The sequence below is a fragment of the Heterodontus francisci genome, chromosome 14 (genome assembly GCF_036365525.1).
Source record: "Heterodontus francisci isolate sHetFra1 chromosome 14, sHetFra1.hap1, whole genome shotgun sequence".
Taxonomy (NCBI): Eukaryota; Metazoa; Chordata; class Chondrichthyes; order Heterodontiformes; family Heterodontidae; genus Heterodontus; species Heterodontus francisci.
The window spans coordinates 16,570,081-16,585,256 of record NC_090384.1 but is presented as its reverse complement, the minus strand read 5'-3'; the positions used below and the strand labels follow the sequence as shown (position 1 = coordinate 16,585,256).

At 44.4% G+C, this 15,176-nt stretch overlaps 1 protein-coding gene across 3 annotated transcripts in view; it reads right to left on the bottom strand.

Moving 5' to 3' along the window:
* Positions 1 to 15,176, bottom strand: part of LOC137377249 (AP-2 complex subunit alpha-2-like) — a 203,427-nt gene that overhangs the window by 86,960 nt on the left and 101,291 nt on the right. For all 3 annotated transcript variants that reach the window (XM_068046789.1, XM_068046791.1, XM_068046792.1), the window contains 2 exons: positions 5,548 to 5,677; positions 5,356 to 5,457 (listed from right to left, as the gene is read on the bottom strand). In XM_068046789.1, coding sequence (XP_067902890.1) covers positions 5,356 to 5,457; positions 5,548 to 5,677 — 232 coding nt within the window. The remainder of the gene's footprint in view (positions 1 to 5,355; positions 5,458 to 5,547; positions 5,678 to 15,176) is intronic.

Sequence of the window (15,176 nt, the reverse complement as noted above, 5' to 3'; positions counted from 1 at the left end):
CCACAGGGCTGGTTTGCCTACATAACAATCACTGCACTGTGATGACATTTACTGAGAGTGCAGTGCTTTGAGACATCACTTGGCACCATATAAATCTCAGTCCTTGCTTTCTCAGCAGCTGTTGTATTGGAAGATTGTCACTAGCCTATGAAAACTCTCACTGAAACATAGACTTGCCACGCTGGGAGTCACATACGAATACCAGATATCCCATGAATATAGAACATTAAAGGGTGATCAAATTGAGGTATTTAAGATGATCAAAAGAGTTCTTGGGTAGATAAAGAGAAACTATTTCTTCTGATGGGAGAGTCCAAAATCAGGGGGCATTACCTTAGAATTACAGTCAGGTTGTTTAGGGGTGATGTCAGGAAGCACTCCTTGATAGAACGGGTAATGGAAATCTGAAACTCTCTTCCCTAACACATTTTTGAGATTTGGGATCAATTGATAATTTCAATATTTTGTCAGGCAAGACCCCCATCTGTCAAGAATGAGGAAAATTAATTTCGCCACACGAACATTGATTTTAAACTATAGTTGAAGTAAGAACTTGCTTTAAAAAACAACTGGAGACTTTGGCTGGAGAGAGACATTAGCATATCAACAGACAAGTACTTCAAAGGACAAAGGAGCTATTCCCTGCTCCAATTTAATCCACAATCAACTTTTGATTATCAGACATTGATGGAGGAAGGGCTGGCATTCCAGGTTAATTGTTAAAATGGCCGAATACACAAACAGACGTGGTCAGACCAGTTTGGTCACATGACTGACTGAGTTTTTTTTGAATTTGAACTTCCAGCAGGGATTTTGAACTCAGTAGGCTGTTAGCTCCTGGACTGGAAAAGACCTCTCTCCTGTCTGCTCTCATCTCGCTCTCACCAGCTTTGGAAACCATTGAAGACACGTAAACTCAAAGAGAGAAAAGTCTCCTACATGAACAAGGTTTAAGAAAAATACTGGTCCCGAACAAAAAGTAAGCTGTCTACAATCAAACACTCTTTGGCGAGTTGGAAACACAGAAACAGTAAACAAGAAACTCTTCTGATATTGCCTCAAACTTCTCCATTTTATTTTTTCTTCTGCTCTTTTCTGACCCTATTTGCATGCATCACATATGCATGCTGGTGTGGGGCGCAGCGTGTATCTGTGGGCGTTAACCAAATTAGAGTTTAGGTTTAAGGTATAATAAATTTCACTTTTCTTCTTTAAACCTAAAGAAAACCTGGTGTGCTCATTTCTTTGCTTTATAATTGGAAAGTGGTGAATAAGGATTCACAAAGGGAGAGTTCAAAACACAGTAGGTTTAAAAATCAAACCCTGTCAAAATAAGGCCAGGTGAAGACAGTACAAGACCCCTAGACAGCTTTCTCACCTAATCGTAACAACTTCAACAGAGTTTTGGAAATACTCAGCAGGTCTGCAATGACTTAACTGAATGGCGAAATTGGCTCAATAGGCTGAATAGCCACTGTTGTTCCGATAAATGTGGCTGCGTGTTCAATGCAGGCTCACCAGAGTTGGCTAAGCGTTTGCTTTTGGATGGGCCTGGGTGGGGGCCTGTTGGTGATGGAGGGAGGTACAAGGTGAGAGGTGCTGAAGGAACTCTAACAGTATGAAGCCAGTGTGCAGGAAACCAGAAAATGGAGAAGGAAGCATGATTCATCACTCCATTGAGTTTCCAATCTAAACTATGCTCAGATAGTTGACCTCTGCTCACTGGTCTCAAATACAATGTTCTCCAGCAAGGAGTGGGAAAATCAGAGGGAGGGCTGATGTCAGGTGTTGTATCATCTTTCATGACCATTTGAAAAGCAGAATACTCGCCCATCAACTCAGCATCAGGTGATAACCATTTGGAAAGAGCTACTGTGGACAGTGGGAAAAGAAAAGAGATAAAAAGAAGAGGGGATTCCACAACCTTATTAAAATGAAGGAACTTCGATAATCCTGGACAAGCAGTAGACTCATTCACATCAGAATGTTCTCAATGTATAAACCTCCACCTAATTGGATTTCTCTGAACTTAGCAGTGCCTTTTTTTCTCCTTTCCTCTCCTTAAGGTCCTGAATCGTGCACAGCACCATCAGCACTCTGTTAACAAGTGGTCATTCTTCATAAGATTAGATAGTAGATGTCACCAGGGCCAAGACTGATCCTAACCTCATCCAATATCTGCCTGCACACATTCAGCAATGCTCACTGTACAGTGACCAGGAATGAACCTGACTCATTTCTCCCTTCAAACTTGGGACAATGAAAACAGATAAAGTAAAATCCCTCCCAAGGCCACTTAAACAAGCACTGATCAGTGTCCAAACTTGGAACACTTTCAGTACATAGGTTTTCTCTTTTTGAATAGAAGTTCTTTATTTGCCTCACCTTTGCTATCCATGGCACATGTTGGATAAAGCAACTGTTAGCATCATCTGTGGTACAACACAGGTTCAGGCCATGTATTCAACTCTGTCCCAGAGGATTCATGTTGCCACACTAAACTATACCCCGCCCTGTAGGATTCATGCTCCCAAGCCACACTCTATCCCATCTTATAGGATTCATGTTCCCAAACCACACTATATCCTACCCTATAGGATTCATGTTCCCAAACTAAACTATAACCCACGCTACAGGATTCACATTCCCACCCTCCAGGATTCATGTTCCAATGCTAAACTATATCCCATCCTACAGGATTAATGTTCTCAAGCCACAATACTCCCCGCCATATAGGATCATATAGATTCATGGGAATGGGCAACATTGCTGGCCATGCCAGCAGCACGCACATCCCATGAATGAATAAAAGGACATGCCTAATGTATCTGATTTAATCTTTTGAAGGTGGCAACTAAAGTAGTGGATAGGGGAATGTCAGTGACATTATTTATCTGGACTTCCAGAGGCATCTGATAAAGTCCCTCATAAGAGACTGCCAGCTAAATTGTGTAAGAAATAGGGCATTTAATAAATGATACTTAGAATAATAATACAGAATTCTTATACAAATCGTTCTCTCTCTCTCTTAAGAAAGATTTCATAGCAGACAGTTAGACAGGGTAGGCCTGTTATCTCTGCCAAGGACATGACTCCAGCACAGGCTCTGAAACAAGACATTACGAAAGCTGATAAGATGGTACCTCATACCCTCTCTGGACAAGTGTCTGGCAGAAGTTTACAAATGAAACCAAGCACGAGATAAGGTGAAAGGTGACTTCGAGGGGGGAACAGACTGATGGACAAGGGGGAGGTGACCATACCTGACACCTCGGGTACCAGTCCTGTATTCACTGGTAAGAAGGGTTTGAACAAGTGATTGACCTAGGGTGAATTACCAGCCCCCAAAAATAAGATATATCAATGGTTGCTCGGAGGAGCAGAGAAAGCAGCCCCTGTCTGGCTGAAGATAGCTTCCTGACACCCCGGCTAACTGAAGGAGGTGAAAAGACAGAGCGATAGAGAGAGAAGAAGACTGCCCTTCCAGCTGCAGAGATCTGCTGCAAAATCATTTGTCACAAGTCATATACTTCTTCTGTGTATTTAGCTTATGCATCATATCTAAACTGTTGCTTCTTAATAAACTACTTTAAAATTACTTATCAGTTCTCAATAACCTATTGTGGGTTATCTGTGACTCCCGAACCTAAACCTTACGGTTGAAACAAATTGCTGTCTTGGTTAGGAAACTGGCTGAGTGGAAGGATAGTGACTGTAGGGATAAAGGGCAGGTGCTTTAATTGGCAGGGTGTGATAGCGGTGCCCTGTAAGGATCTGTGTTGGGGCCACAACTATTCACCATATTTACTAATGACTTCGATGATGGGATAGAAAGCCACATATCCAAATTAGCCAATGAAAGATAGGCAGTATTGTAAGCAGTGTAGAGGGAGTATAAAATTATAAAACAATCTTGGTAGATTAAATGAATGGATAAAATTGTGACAAATAGATTTCAATGTAGGCAAATGTGAGGTCAAACACTTTGGACCTAAAAAGGAAAGAACAGGGTGCTTTCGAAATGGTGAAAAGCTAGAAACAGTGCAAGTCCAAAGAGACTTGCGGGTCCAGGTAGACGAATCATTAAAATGTCATAAACAGGTGCAGAAAATAATCAAGAAGTCTAACAGAATGCTGGCCTTTTTATCTAGGGGACTAGAATACAAGGGGGTAGATGTCATGCTTCAGCTATACAAAGCCTGGATGGGTGCAGCTCCAACAACACTCAAGAAGCTCGACACCATCCAGGACAAAGCAGCCCGCTTGACTGGTGCCCCATTCACAAACATTCACTCCCTCCACCATCAACGCACAGCGGCAGCAGTGTGTACCGTCTACAAGATGCACTGCAGCAATACACCAAGGCTCCTTAGACAGCACCTTCCAAAACCGCGACCTCAACCAACTAGAAGGACAAGGGCAGCAAATGCTTGGGAACACCACCACCTGCAAGTTCCCCTCCAAGTCACACACCATCCTGACTTGGAACTATATTGCCGTTCCTTTATGATCGTTGGGTCAAAATCCTGGAACTCACTTCCTAACAGCATTATGGGTGTACCTACCACACACGGACTGCAACGGTTCAAGAAGGCAGCTCACCACCACCTTCTCAAGGGCACTTAGGGTTGGGCAATAAATGCTGGCCTGGCCAGTGATGCCCACATCCCATGAATGAATTAAAAAAAAGCCCTGGTTAGACCACAGACTGTGAGCAGTTCTGGACACCACACCTTAGGAAGGATATATTGGCCTGGGAGGGAACGCAGCAGAGGTTTACTAGAATGATACCTGGACACTAAGGGCAAAGCTACGAGGAGAGATGAAACAAACCAGGGTTGTACTCTATGGCATTTAGAAGGTTAAGGAATGATTTGATCCAAGTTTTTAAGACATCACAGGGAAGATGGGTAGATTGGGAGAAACTAGTTCTGCCTGTTGGGAAGTCTCGGACTGGGCATATCGCCATAAAAATTACAGCCAGACCTTTCATGAGTGAAATTAGTAAACACTTCTTCACACAAAGAGTGGTAGAAGTTTGGAACTCTCTTCCGCAACAGGCAGCTGATACTAGATCAATTCCCGCACTAAACTATACCTGCCCTATAGGATTCATGTTTCCACACGAAACAATACCTTGCCCGATAGGAATCATGACCTCATGCTAAATGATACCCTGCCCTACAGAATTCATGTTCCCACACTAAAGCATATGCCATCCTACATGATTCACATTTCCACACTAAACTATACTCCCTGTAGGATATATGCAGTTGTGCTTTCTTTATTTTACATTTCTCATTCACAATAGCTGACACTGAAGTGCTACACATGAACACAGCAAAAGAACATTACCCGACTTAACCTTGAAACTGCCAAGGAAACACATGTTTTAAACTCTTCAGGATTCTTCTGCGCAAGTATGTTGATCAGACTTGTAGCAGCAGTTACAACACCCTGGATGGAGGAGGCATAGAGCAGTCAGAAAAAGCATAATGATTCTTCAATGAATGTACATTATTGGAAAGAAATCATGAATTGTGTTACCAGGTGCTGGTCATTCAGAAGGTGAACCACCCGTGATGTCCATTCTCCCATGGGGACCAGATCTGGCGATGTCCTATACAACCGCAAAAGACACAGAGCAGCACTCTGCTTTGCACAATCCATAGTATCCCTGGAACATGAATATGCAACTCATAACACAGGAAACAACACAACCCAAACACTTCCCTACACAGGAGACAAAAAGGAATACTGCAAATTGAAGAGAACAGGAAGTGTTCAAAATGCACACCAACATCTGAAAAATTAACGCTTCAGCAAAACCTAAAATTGTCCCAAAAAAGTGTTAAAGTGGTTTGTTCGTCCAGATGCTGTTGGACCTGCTGTGCATTTCACAAATTAGCACAGATTGTTGAACTACTTTATGACTGGGTTCCCTAAATGCTGTTGCCTTGCCTCCCTATAAAATAGCATACCAAGCTCCTGCCACATCTGCCTGATAGCACGGTCAAGACCAGGAAAATGCCAAACAGGATTAGGTGAGCAGAACTGACCTTAATGCAGTAAGCAAGCTCCAGTGTATTGTCAGAAGAACCCCAGAAGTTCACCTGGGATTCTCCATGTTCCTTACCAGCGCTTCCTTTCTCTTGTGCATTAATGACAAGGCCACAGATGCATGGTGTGGGAATTAGCGTTCAGGCTATCTGCTTGGGCGGCACAGTGGCGCAGTGGTTAGCACCGCAGCCTCACAGCTCCAGGGACCCGGGTTCGATTCCGGGTACTGCCTGTGCGGAGTTTGCAAGTTCTCCCTGTGTCTGCGTGGGTTTCCTCCGGGTGCTCCGGTTTCCTCCCACAAGCCAAAAGACTTGCAGGTTGGTAGGTAAATTGGCCATTATAAATTGTCACTAGTATAGGTAGGTGGTAGGGAAATAGAGGGACAGGTGGGGATGTTTGGTAGGTATATGGGATTAGTGTAGGATTAGTATAAATGGGTGGTTGATGGTCGGCACAGACTCGGTGGGCCGAAGGGCCTGTTTCAGTGCTGTATCTCTAATCTAATCTAATCTTACCTCACTGTCCTGGGCTGTTTGTAGGATCAGCATACAATGAGTTAAACAAGCTTTCTGCTGAGCATGGGAAGTACTGTGAGACTGGGCCTAAGGTAAGGATTGCTTCTTTAGATTAAGGTGTTACAGACAAGTAGGGGTGGTTTCCCTTTTCACCTCTCAACTGACCGCAGACAGTATTTTAATTAGAATTGCATTTTAACCCTGAGCACTTTAATTTTTTTTTAATCATTCATGGCATGTGGGCATTGCTGGCCAGGCCAGCATTTATTGCCCATCCCTAATTGCCTATGAGAAGGTGGTGGTGAGCTGCCTTCTTGAACCACTGCAGTCCATGTTGGGTAGGTACACCCACAGTGCTGCGAGGAAGGGAGTTCCAGGATTTTGACCCAGCGACAGTGAAGGAACGGCGATATAGTTCCAAGTCAGGATGGTGTGTGACTTGGAGGGGAATTTGCAGGTGGTGGTGTTCCCATGCATTTGCTGCCCTTGTCCTTCGAGTTGGTAGAGGTCGCAGGTTTGGAAGGTGCTGTCTAAGGAGCTTTGGTGCATTGCTGCAGAGCATCTTATAGATGGTACACACTGCTGCCGCTGTGTGTCGGTGGTGGAGTGAGTGAATGTTTGTAGATGGGGTGCCAATCAAGCAAGCTGCTTTGTTCTGGATGGTGTCGAGCTTCTTGAGTGTTGTTGGAGCTGCACCCATCCAAGCAAGTGGAGAGTATTCCATCACACTCCTGACTTCTGCCTTGTAGATGGCAGACAGGCTTCGGGAAGTCAGGAGGTGAGTTCCTCGCCACAGGATTCCTAGCCTCTGACCTGCTCTTGTAGCCACGGTATTTATATGGCTACTCCAGTTCAGTTTCTGGTCAATGATAGCTCCTAGGATGTTGATAATGGGGGATTCAGCGATGGTAATGCCAGTGATTGTCAAGGGGAGATGGTTAGATTCTCTTTTGTTGGAGATGAACATTAGTTGGCACTCGTGTGGCGCACATGTTACTTGCCACTTATCAGCCCAAGCCTGGATATTGTCCAGGTCTTGCTGCATTTCTACACGGACTGCTTCAGTATTTGAGGAGTCGCGAATGGTGCTGAACATTGTGCAATCATCAGCGAACATCCCCACTTCTGACCTTATGATTGAAGGAAGGTCATTGATGAAGCAGCTGAAGATGGTTGGGCCTAGGACACTACTCTGAGGAACACCTGCAGTGATGTTCTGGAGCTCAGATGATTGACCTCCAACAAGCGCAACCATCTTCCTTTGCACTCGGTATGACTCCAACCAGAGGGGGGTTTTCATCCTGATTCCCATTGATCTCAGTTTTGCTCGGGTTCCTTGATGCCATACTCGGTCAAATGCTGCCTTGATGTCAAGGGCAGTCACTCTGACCTCACCTCTTGAGTTCAGCTCTTTTGCCCATGTTTGAACCAAGGCTCAAATGAGGTCAGGAGCTGAGTGGCCCTGGCGTAACCCAAACTCAGCGTCACTGAGTAGGTTATTGCTCAGCAAGTGCCGCTTGATGGCACTGTTGATGACACCTTCCATCACTTAACTGATGATTGAGAGTAGGCTGATGGGGCGATAATTGGCCGGGTTGGACTTGTCCTATTTTTTGTGTACAGGACATACCTGGGCAATTTTCCACATTGCAGGGTAGATGCCAGTGTTGTAGCTGTACTGGAACAGCTTGGCCAGGGGCGCGGCAAGTTCTGGAGCACAGGTCTTCAGTACTATCGCCGGTATATTGGACGGCCCATAGCCTTTGCAGTATCCAGTGCCTTCAGTCGTTTCCTTATATCACGCAGAGTGAATCGAATTGGCTGAAGTCTGGCATCTGTGATGCTGGGGACTTCAGGAGGAGGCTGAGATGATCATCAACTCGGCACTTCAGGCTGACAATTGTTGCAAATACTTCAGCCTCATCTTTCGCACTAATGTGCTGGGCTCCCCTATCATTGAGGATGGGGATATTTTTGGAGCCACCTCCTCCAGTTAGTTGTTTAATTGTCCACCACCATTCACGACTGGATGTGGCAGGACTGCAGAGCTTAGATCTGATCTGTTGGTTATGGGATCACTTAGGTCTGTCTATTGCATGCTGCTTACGCAGTTTGGCACGCAGATAGTCCTGTGTTGTAAGCTTCACCAGGTTGACACCTCATTTTGAGGTATGCCTGGTGCTGCTCCTGACATGCTCTCCTGCACTCTTCATTGAACCAGGGTTGGTCTCCTGGCTCGATGGCAATGGTAGAGTGGGGGATATTCTGGGCCATGAGGTTACAGATTATAGTCGAGTACAACTCTGCTGCTGCTGATGGTCCACAGCGCCTCATGGATGCCCAGTTTTGCATTGCTAGATCTGTTCGAAATCTATCCCATTTAGCATGGTGGTAGTGCCACACAACACGATGGAGGGTATCCTCAATGTGAAGGCAGGACTTCGTCTCCACAACAACTGTGCGGTGGTCACTCCTACCAATACTGTCATGAACAGAGGCATCTGCGGCAGGCAGATTAGTGACGACGAGGTCAAGTATGTTTTCCCCTCTTGTTGGTTCCCTCACCACCAGTCTAGCAGCTATGTCCTTTTGCACTCAGACAGCTCGGTCAGTAGTGGTGCTACCAAGTCACTCTTGGTGATGGACATTGAAGTCCCCCACCCAGGGTACATTTTGTGCCCTTGCCACCCTCAGTGCTTCCTCCAAGTGCTATTCAACACGGAGGAGTACTGACTCATCAGCTGAGGGAGGGCACGAAGTGGTAATCAGCAGTAAGTTTCCTTGTCCATGTTTGACCTCATGCCATGAGACTTCATGGGGTCCAGAATCAATGTTGAGGACTCGCAGGGCAGCACCCTCCCTACTGTATACCACTGTGCCACAACTTCTGCTGGGTCTGTCCTGCCGGTGGGACAGGACATACCCGGGGATGGTGATGGCAGTGTCTGGGACATTGTCAGGTATAATGCCATGAGTATGACGATGTAAGGCTGTTGCTTGACTAGTCTGTGGGACAGCTCTTCCAACTTTGGCACAAGCCCCCACATGCTTGTAAGGAGGACTTTGCAGGGTCGACAGGGCTGGGTTTGCCGTTGTTGTTTCCGATGCCTAGGTCGATGCCGGATGGTCCGTCCTGTTTCATTCCTTTTTAATTGACTTCGTAGCAGTTAGATACAACTGAGTGGCTTGCTAGGCCATTTCAGAGGGCATGTAAGAGTCAACCACATTGCTGTGGGTCTGGAGTCACATGTAGGCCAGACCGGGTAAGTACAGCAGATTTCCTTCCCTAAAGGATATTAGTGAACCAGATGGGGTTTTTTTTTTACAACAATCGACAATGGTTTCATGGCCATCATTAGACTAGCTTTTTAAATCCAGATTTATTAATTTAATTCAAATTCCACTTTCTGCTGTGGTGGGATCTGAACCCATGTCCCCAGAGCAATACTCTGGGTCTCTGGGTTACTAGTCCATTGACAATACCACTATGCCACCGCCTACCCTGTTCAATCACCAGACAACCGACAGGTTTTCTCGCAAATTTAAAGAAAGGTAAATGTTTATTGAACAAAAAGAACAAAAATTCTCATTCACCCACATACACACATGCATGCACACACAAGAAAAGATAGTGATTAAAAGATAGTGTGCATTTTGTCTGGTGTTTTTAAAAAGAGTTTGTTGTGAAACATTGTTTGTTTTCCCAGGAGAAAAATTTAAACAGTGAAGGCCAGATCAGAAGAACAAAACGTGGAATCTGTTTGGGTGGAGCTAAGAAACAGTAAGGGGTAGCAAACATTGGTAGGAGTTGTTTATCGGCCACCAAACAGTAGTGGTAGTATGGGGCTTGGTATTAATCAAGAGATTAGAGAAGCATGTGGCATGGGTAATACGGTAATCATGGGTAATTTCAATCTGCATATAGACAGGGTAAATCTAATGAGCACTAATGCTGTGGAGGATGAGTTTCTGGAGTGTGTTAAGAATGGTTTTCTAGAGCAGTATGTTAAAGAACCGACTGGAGAATAGGCTATTTTAGATCTTGTCATGCAGACCCCCAACTGGCAAGAATGAGACATATTAATTTTGTCATATGAACATTGATTTTCAACTGTTGCTGGAGTGAAGAAATGACTTGTTAAAAAATCACGAGACACTTGGCTGGAAGTACATTTGCATACTAAGAGACGCTGCTTGTGGAGACAAAGGACTATTCCCTGATCCACTGACCCCAAAATGGACTTTGATCACCAGACATTGAAGGTGAAGAAGTTCACATTCCAGGATGACCGCTAAGATGGCAGAATCCACAAACAGAATTGGTTAAACCAGCTAGTCACATGACTAACCTGCTGGGCAACCTGGGGTTTTCTGAATTGTGTCACAGAGAAAGGCAGAAGGCAGTATGAAACTGAAGCTGGAACAAGGAAGCCTCTTTCTCTCGCTTTCTCCCAAGCCACCGGACCCACAGAAGACACGTAAATCTCAAGACAGGAAAGACTCCGACATCGAAACAAGTTGAAGCGTGCACTAGGGCCCCAACGAATTGTAAGGCTTACTGTTGGATCTCAGTTTTTTATGATCTCATGGGTTACAAGAAAAGAGACGAAGTCCGACTGTAGCTTTAAGAAACTTTATTGTAGTACTTAGTGGTTACAAGATCAGCAAAGCGAACAACAACAACACCTGGGCTCTCCTCCCTCTTATTCCGTGCTGGAGGAGGGAATTCAAGCCTTTCTTATAGTTCTTCTTACAAATCAGTGACACCCCCTTTATGTTCCCAATTGGTTTACAAACTTTGCAGTTTCTTGGTGTCAGGGCCTGATTGGGGTACTGCCTTGTCATCCTCTCCTCAAGCAGTTTCTTATTCCCCTATCTCCTTGGAACGTTGGACTGATTGTCATACAAAGGGTTAGTCTTCGGCAGCTGCAGCTGTCTTGGTAGGTTTTAGCTGGTTAGTCTATTTCTACTGATAAGCTGTCCCTACAGCACTGAATAGGCTACTATTAATTTCTGATAAGCTGTATGCTGAAGCTCTAAAGCTATGAAGTCGTTACTGATAAGTTGTCTGTGCAGCTCCGAATTTAGTTTGTTAGTAATACATGATTGATTAATTATTTCATCTAAATGTCCCCATATTATTCACTTACCAACTCCACATTGAACTCAAAGGACTGTAGCTACCACATATTGCCTCAAACCTTTCCCCTTTATTCCTTCCACTTTTTCTGTCTCCATCTGCGCGTGTGTTTATCGCGCATGCATGCTAGTGTGGTTGCGTTGCATATTCGTAGTTGTTAACCGGATTAGAGTTTAAGATTAATAAGCTTCTACCTTTCTTGTTTAAATCTAAGAAAACGTATTTGATTTCTTTGCCTTACAATTGGAGCAGTGAACAAGGATTCACTCAGGGGGAGCTAAAAAGTGTTTCTAAAATTAAACCCTGTTACAGTTCAACCAGGAAAAGGCTGAGAGGGAACTCAAGATCCCTTCTCACCTGGTCGCAACAATCTAATATTATGTAATGAGAAATGGATAATTAATAATTTTGTTGTAAAAGAGCCTTTCGGGATGCGTGACCATAATATGATAGAATTTTACATTATGTTTGAAAGTGAGGTAGTTCAATCTGAAGCCAGGGTGTTAAATTTGAACAAAGGGAATTATGTAGGTAAGAGGGGCAAGTTGGCTGAGGTGGATTGGGAAAATACATTAAAAGGTATGACAATACATCGGCGATGGATAGTGTCAGGTAAGCCCCATAGCTGCCAAGAATGAGGAAAATTAATTTCACCACAGGAACATTGATTTTAAGCAGTTGTTGGTGAAGAAACAACTTGCTTTAAAAAAACAAGTGGAGACTTTGGCTGGACAGAGATATTAGCATATCCATAGACAGTAAGACAATACTTCAAAGAATAAAGGAGCTATTCCCTGTTCCAAGTTAATCCACAATGAACTTTTGATTACCAGACGTTGAAGGTGAAAAGGCTAACATTTCAGGTTAAGTGCTAAGATAGCCGAATATACATACAGGTGTGGTCGGACAGGTTTGGTCACATAAATGGCTGACTGTTGGAGTTATTTGAATTTTGAACTTGCCACAGGGTGTTTGAAAATCAGAAGGCTGTTAGCTCCTGGACTGAGAACACCTCTCTCCTGTCTGCTCCCATCTCTTTCTCACCAGCTTCGGAACCATTGAAGACATATGAACCCCAAGAGAGAAAAGTCTCCTACACTGAACAAGGTTTCAGAAAAATACTGGGCCCCAACAAAAAGTAAGAGCTGTCTACAATCAAAGACTCGACGGCAAGCTGGAAACACAGGAACAGTAACAAGAAACCCCCTCAAACTTCTCCATTTTATTTTTCTTCTGCTCTTTCCTATCCCTATTTGCATGTGTGTATCGCGTGTGCATGCGAGCGTGGGCACGTCGTATATCCATAGGCGTTAACTGTATTAGAGTTTAAATTTAAGGTTTAATAAATTTCACTTTTCTTCTTTAAACATACGAAGGCCTGTTTGTGCTCATTTCCTTGCCTTATAATTGGAAAGCTGTGAACAAGGATTTACAAAGGGAGAGTTCAAAACACAGTGTGTTTAAAAATCAAACCCTGTTACAATAAGACCAGGTGGAGACAGTAGAAGACCCCTAGACAGCTTTCTCATCTGGTCATAACAACAGTTGTTAAAGAAATATTACATAGTTTACAGCATCTATACATTCCTTCAAGGCACAAAAACCCTAACAGTAACAGCAGTCAACCATGGATAACAAAGGAAGTTAAGGATTGTATAAGATTCAAAGAAAAGGCCTATAAAATTGCCAGAAATAGTAAACCTGAGGATTGGGAGGATTTTAGAATACAGCAAAGGAGGAGGAAGAAAACAGATAAAGAAAGGGAGAACAGAATATGAATATAAGCTAGCAAAAAATATAAAAATGGACTGTAAAAGCTTCTATAGGTATGTAAAACGGATACGTTTGGCTGAGGCAAATGTGAATCTACTACAGGCAAAGTCAGGAAAATTTATAATGGGAAATAGAGAAATGGCAGAGAGCTAAATGATTATTTTGTGTCTGTCTTCACTGACGAAGACACAAGAAATCTCCCAGAATTAGAGACCCAAGGGATTAGGGGGTATGAGGAATTGAAAGAAATTAGCATTGGAGAAATTAACGGGACTGAAGGTTGATAAGTCCCCAGGACCTGATATTCTACAACCCAGAGTGTTGAAAGAGGTAGCTATGGAGATAGTGGATGCATTGGTTACCATCTTCCAAAATTCTATAGATTCTGGAGCGGTTCCTGCAGATTGGAAGGTCACAAATGTCATCCCACTATTTAAGAAGGGAGGGAGAGAGAAAACAGGGAATTACAGACCTGTTAGCCTTACATCAGTTGTTGGGAAAATGCTAGAATCTGTTCTAAAGTATGTGATAAATGGACACCTGGAAAATAATGATCTGACTCGGCATAATCAACGTGGATTTATGAATGGCAAATCATGTTTGACAAACTTAGAGTCACAAAGAGATACATCACTGAAACAGGCCCTTCGGCCCACTGAGTCTGTGCCGACCAACAACCACCCATTTATACTAATCCCATATTCCCTACCACATCCCCACCATTCCTCTACCACCTACCTACACTAGGGGCAATTTACAATGGCCAATTTACCTAGCATCCTGCGAGTCTTTGGCTGTGGGAGGAAACTGAAGCACCCGGCAGAAACCCACGCAGTCAATGGGAGAACTTGCAAACTCCGCACAGGCAGTACCCAGAACTGAACCCGGGTCGCTGGAGCTGTGGGCTGCGGTGCTAAGCACTGCGCTGCCACTGTGTTGGAGCTTTTTGAGGATGTTACTAACGGAATTGATAAAGGGGAGTCGGTGGACGTGGTATATTTGGATTTTCAAAAGGCTTTTGATAAAGTCCCCCATAGGAGGTTGGTTAGCAAAATTAAAGCACGTGGGATAGGAGGTAATATACTGGCTTGGATTAAGGATTGGTTAACAGGCAGAAAACAGAGAGTAGGAATAAATAGGTCATTCTCGCATTGGCAGGCTGTGACTAGTGGGGTACTGCGGGGATCAGTGCTTGGGCCCCAGCTGTTCACAATATATATCAATGATTTGGATGTGGGGACCAAATGTAGTATTTCCAAGTTTGTGGATGACACAAAACTAGGTGGGAATGTGTGTTGTGAGGAAGATACAAAGCGGCTTCAAGGGGATTTGGAAAGACTTAGGGCTGGATTTTACCTTAGACTTCCACCTAGCCCGGGGATCCGACCCACATATTATGGGTTCCCGGGCATTAATTGTTCCGAGGTGGAGCTTCCACCTGCTTGGGGGAGAAGGTCCCGCTTCAGTGAGCTAACGGGCAATCAACGGGCCAGCAGCTCTTAGTCCCAGCAGTGCTACTGGGAGCGGTGATGCTGGCAAGGCAAGGGTAGTCAGTTGGGGGGAGGAAGGGCATCTTGGGTCCTGGGGGTGGGTTGGGAGGCAGGGGTGGCCCTCAATTGGGCGCCCTGTGCCTGACTGCCATGGCACCACCCCGGCGCGCGGAAAGGCCGGCAGCTATCACTGGGTGG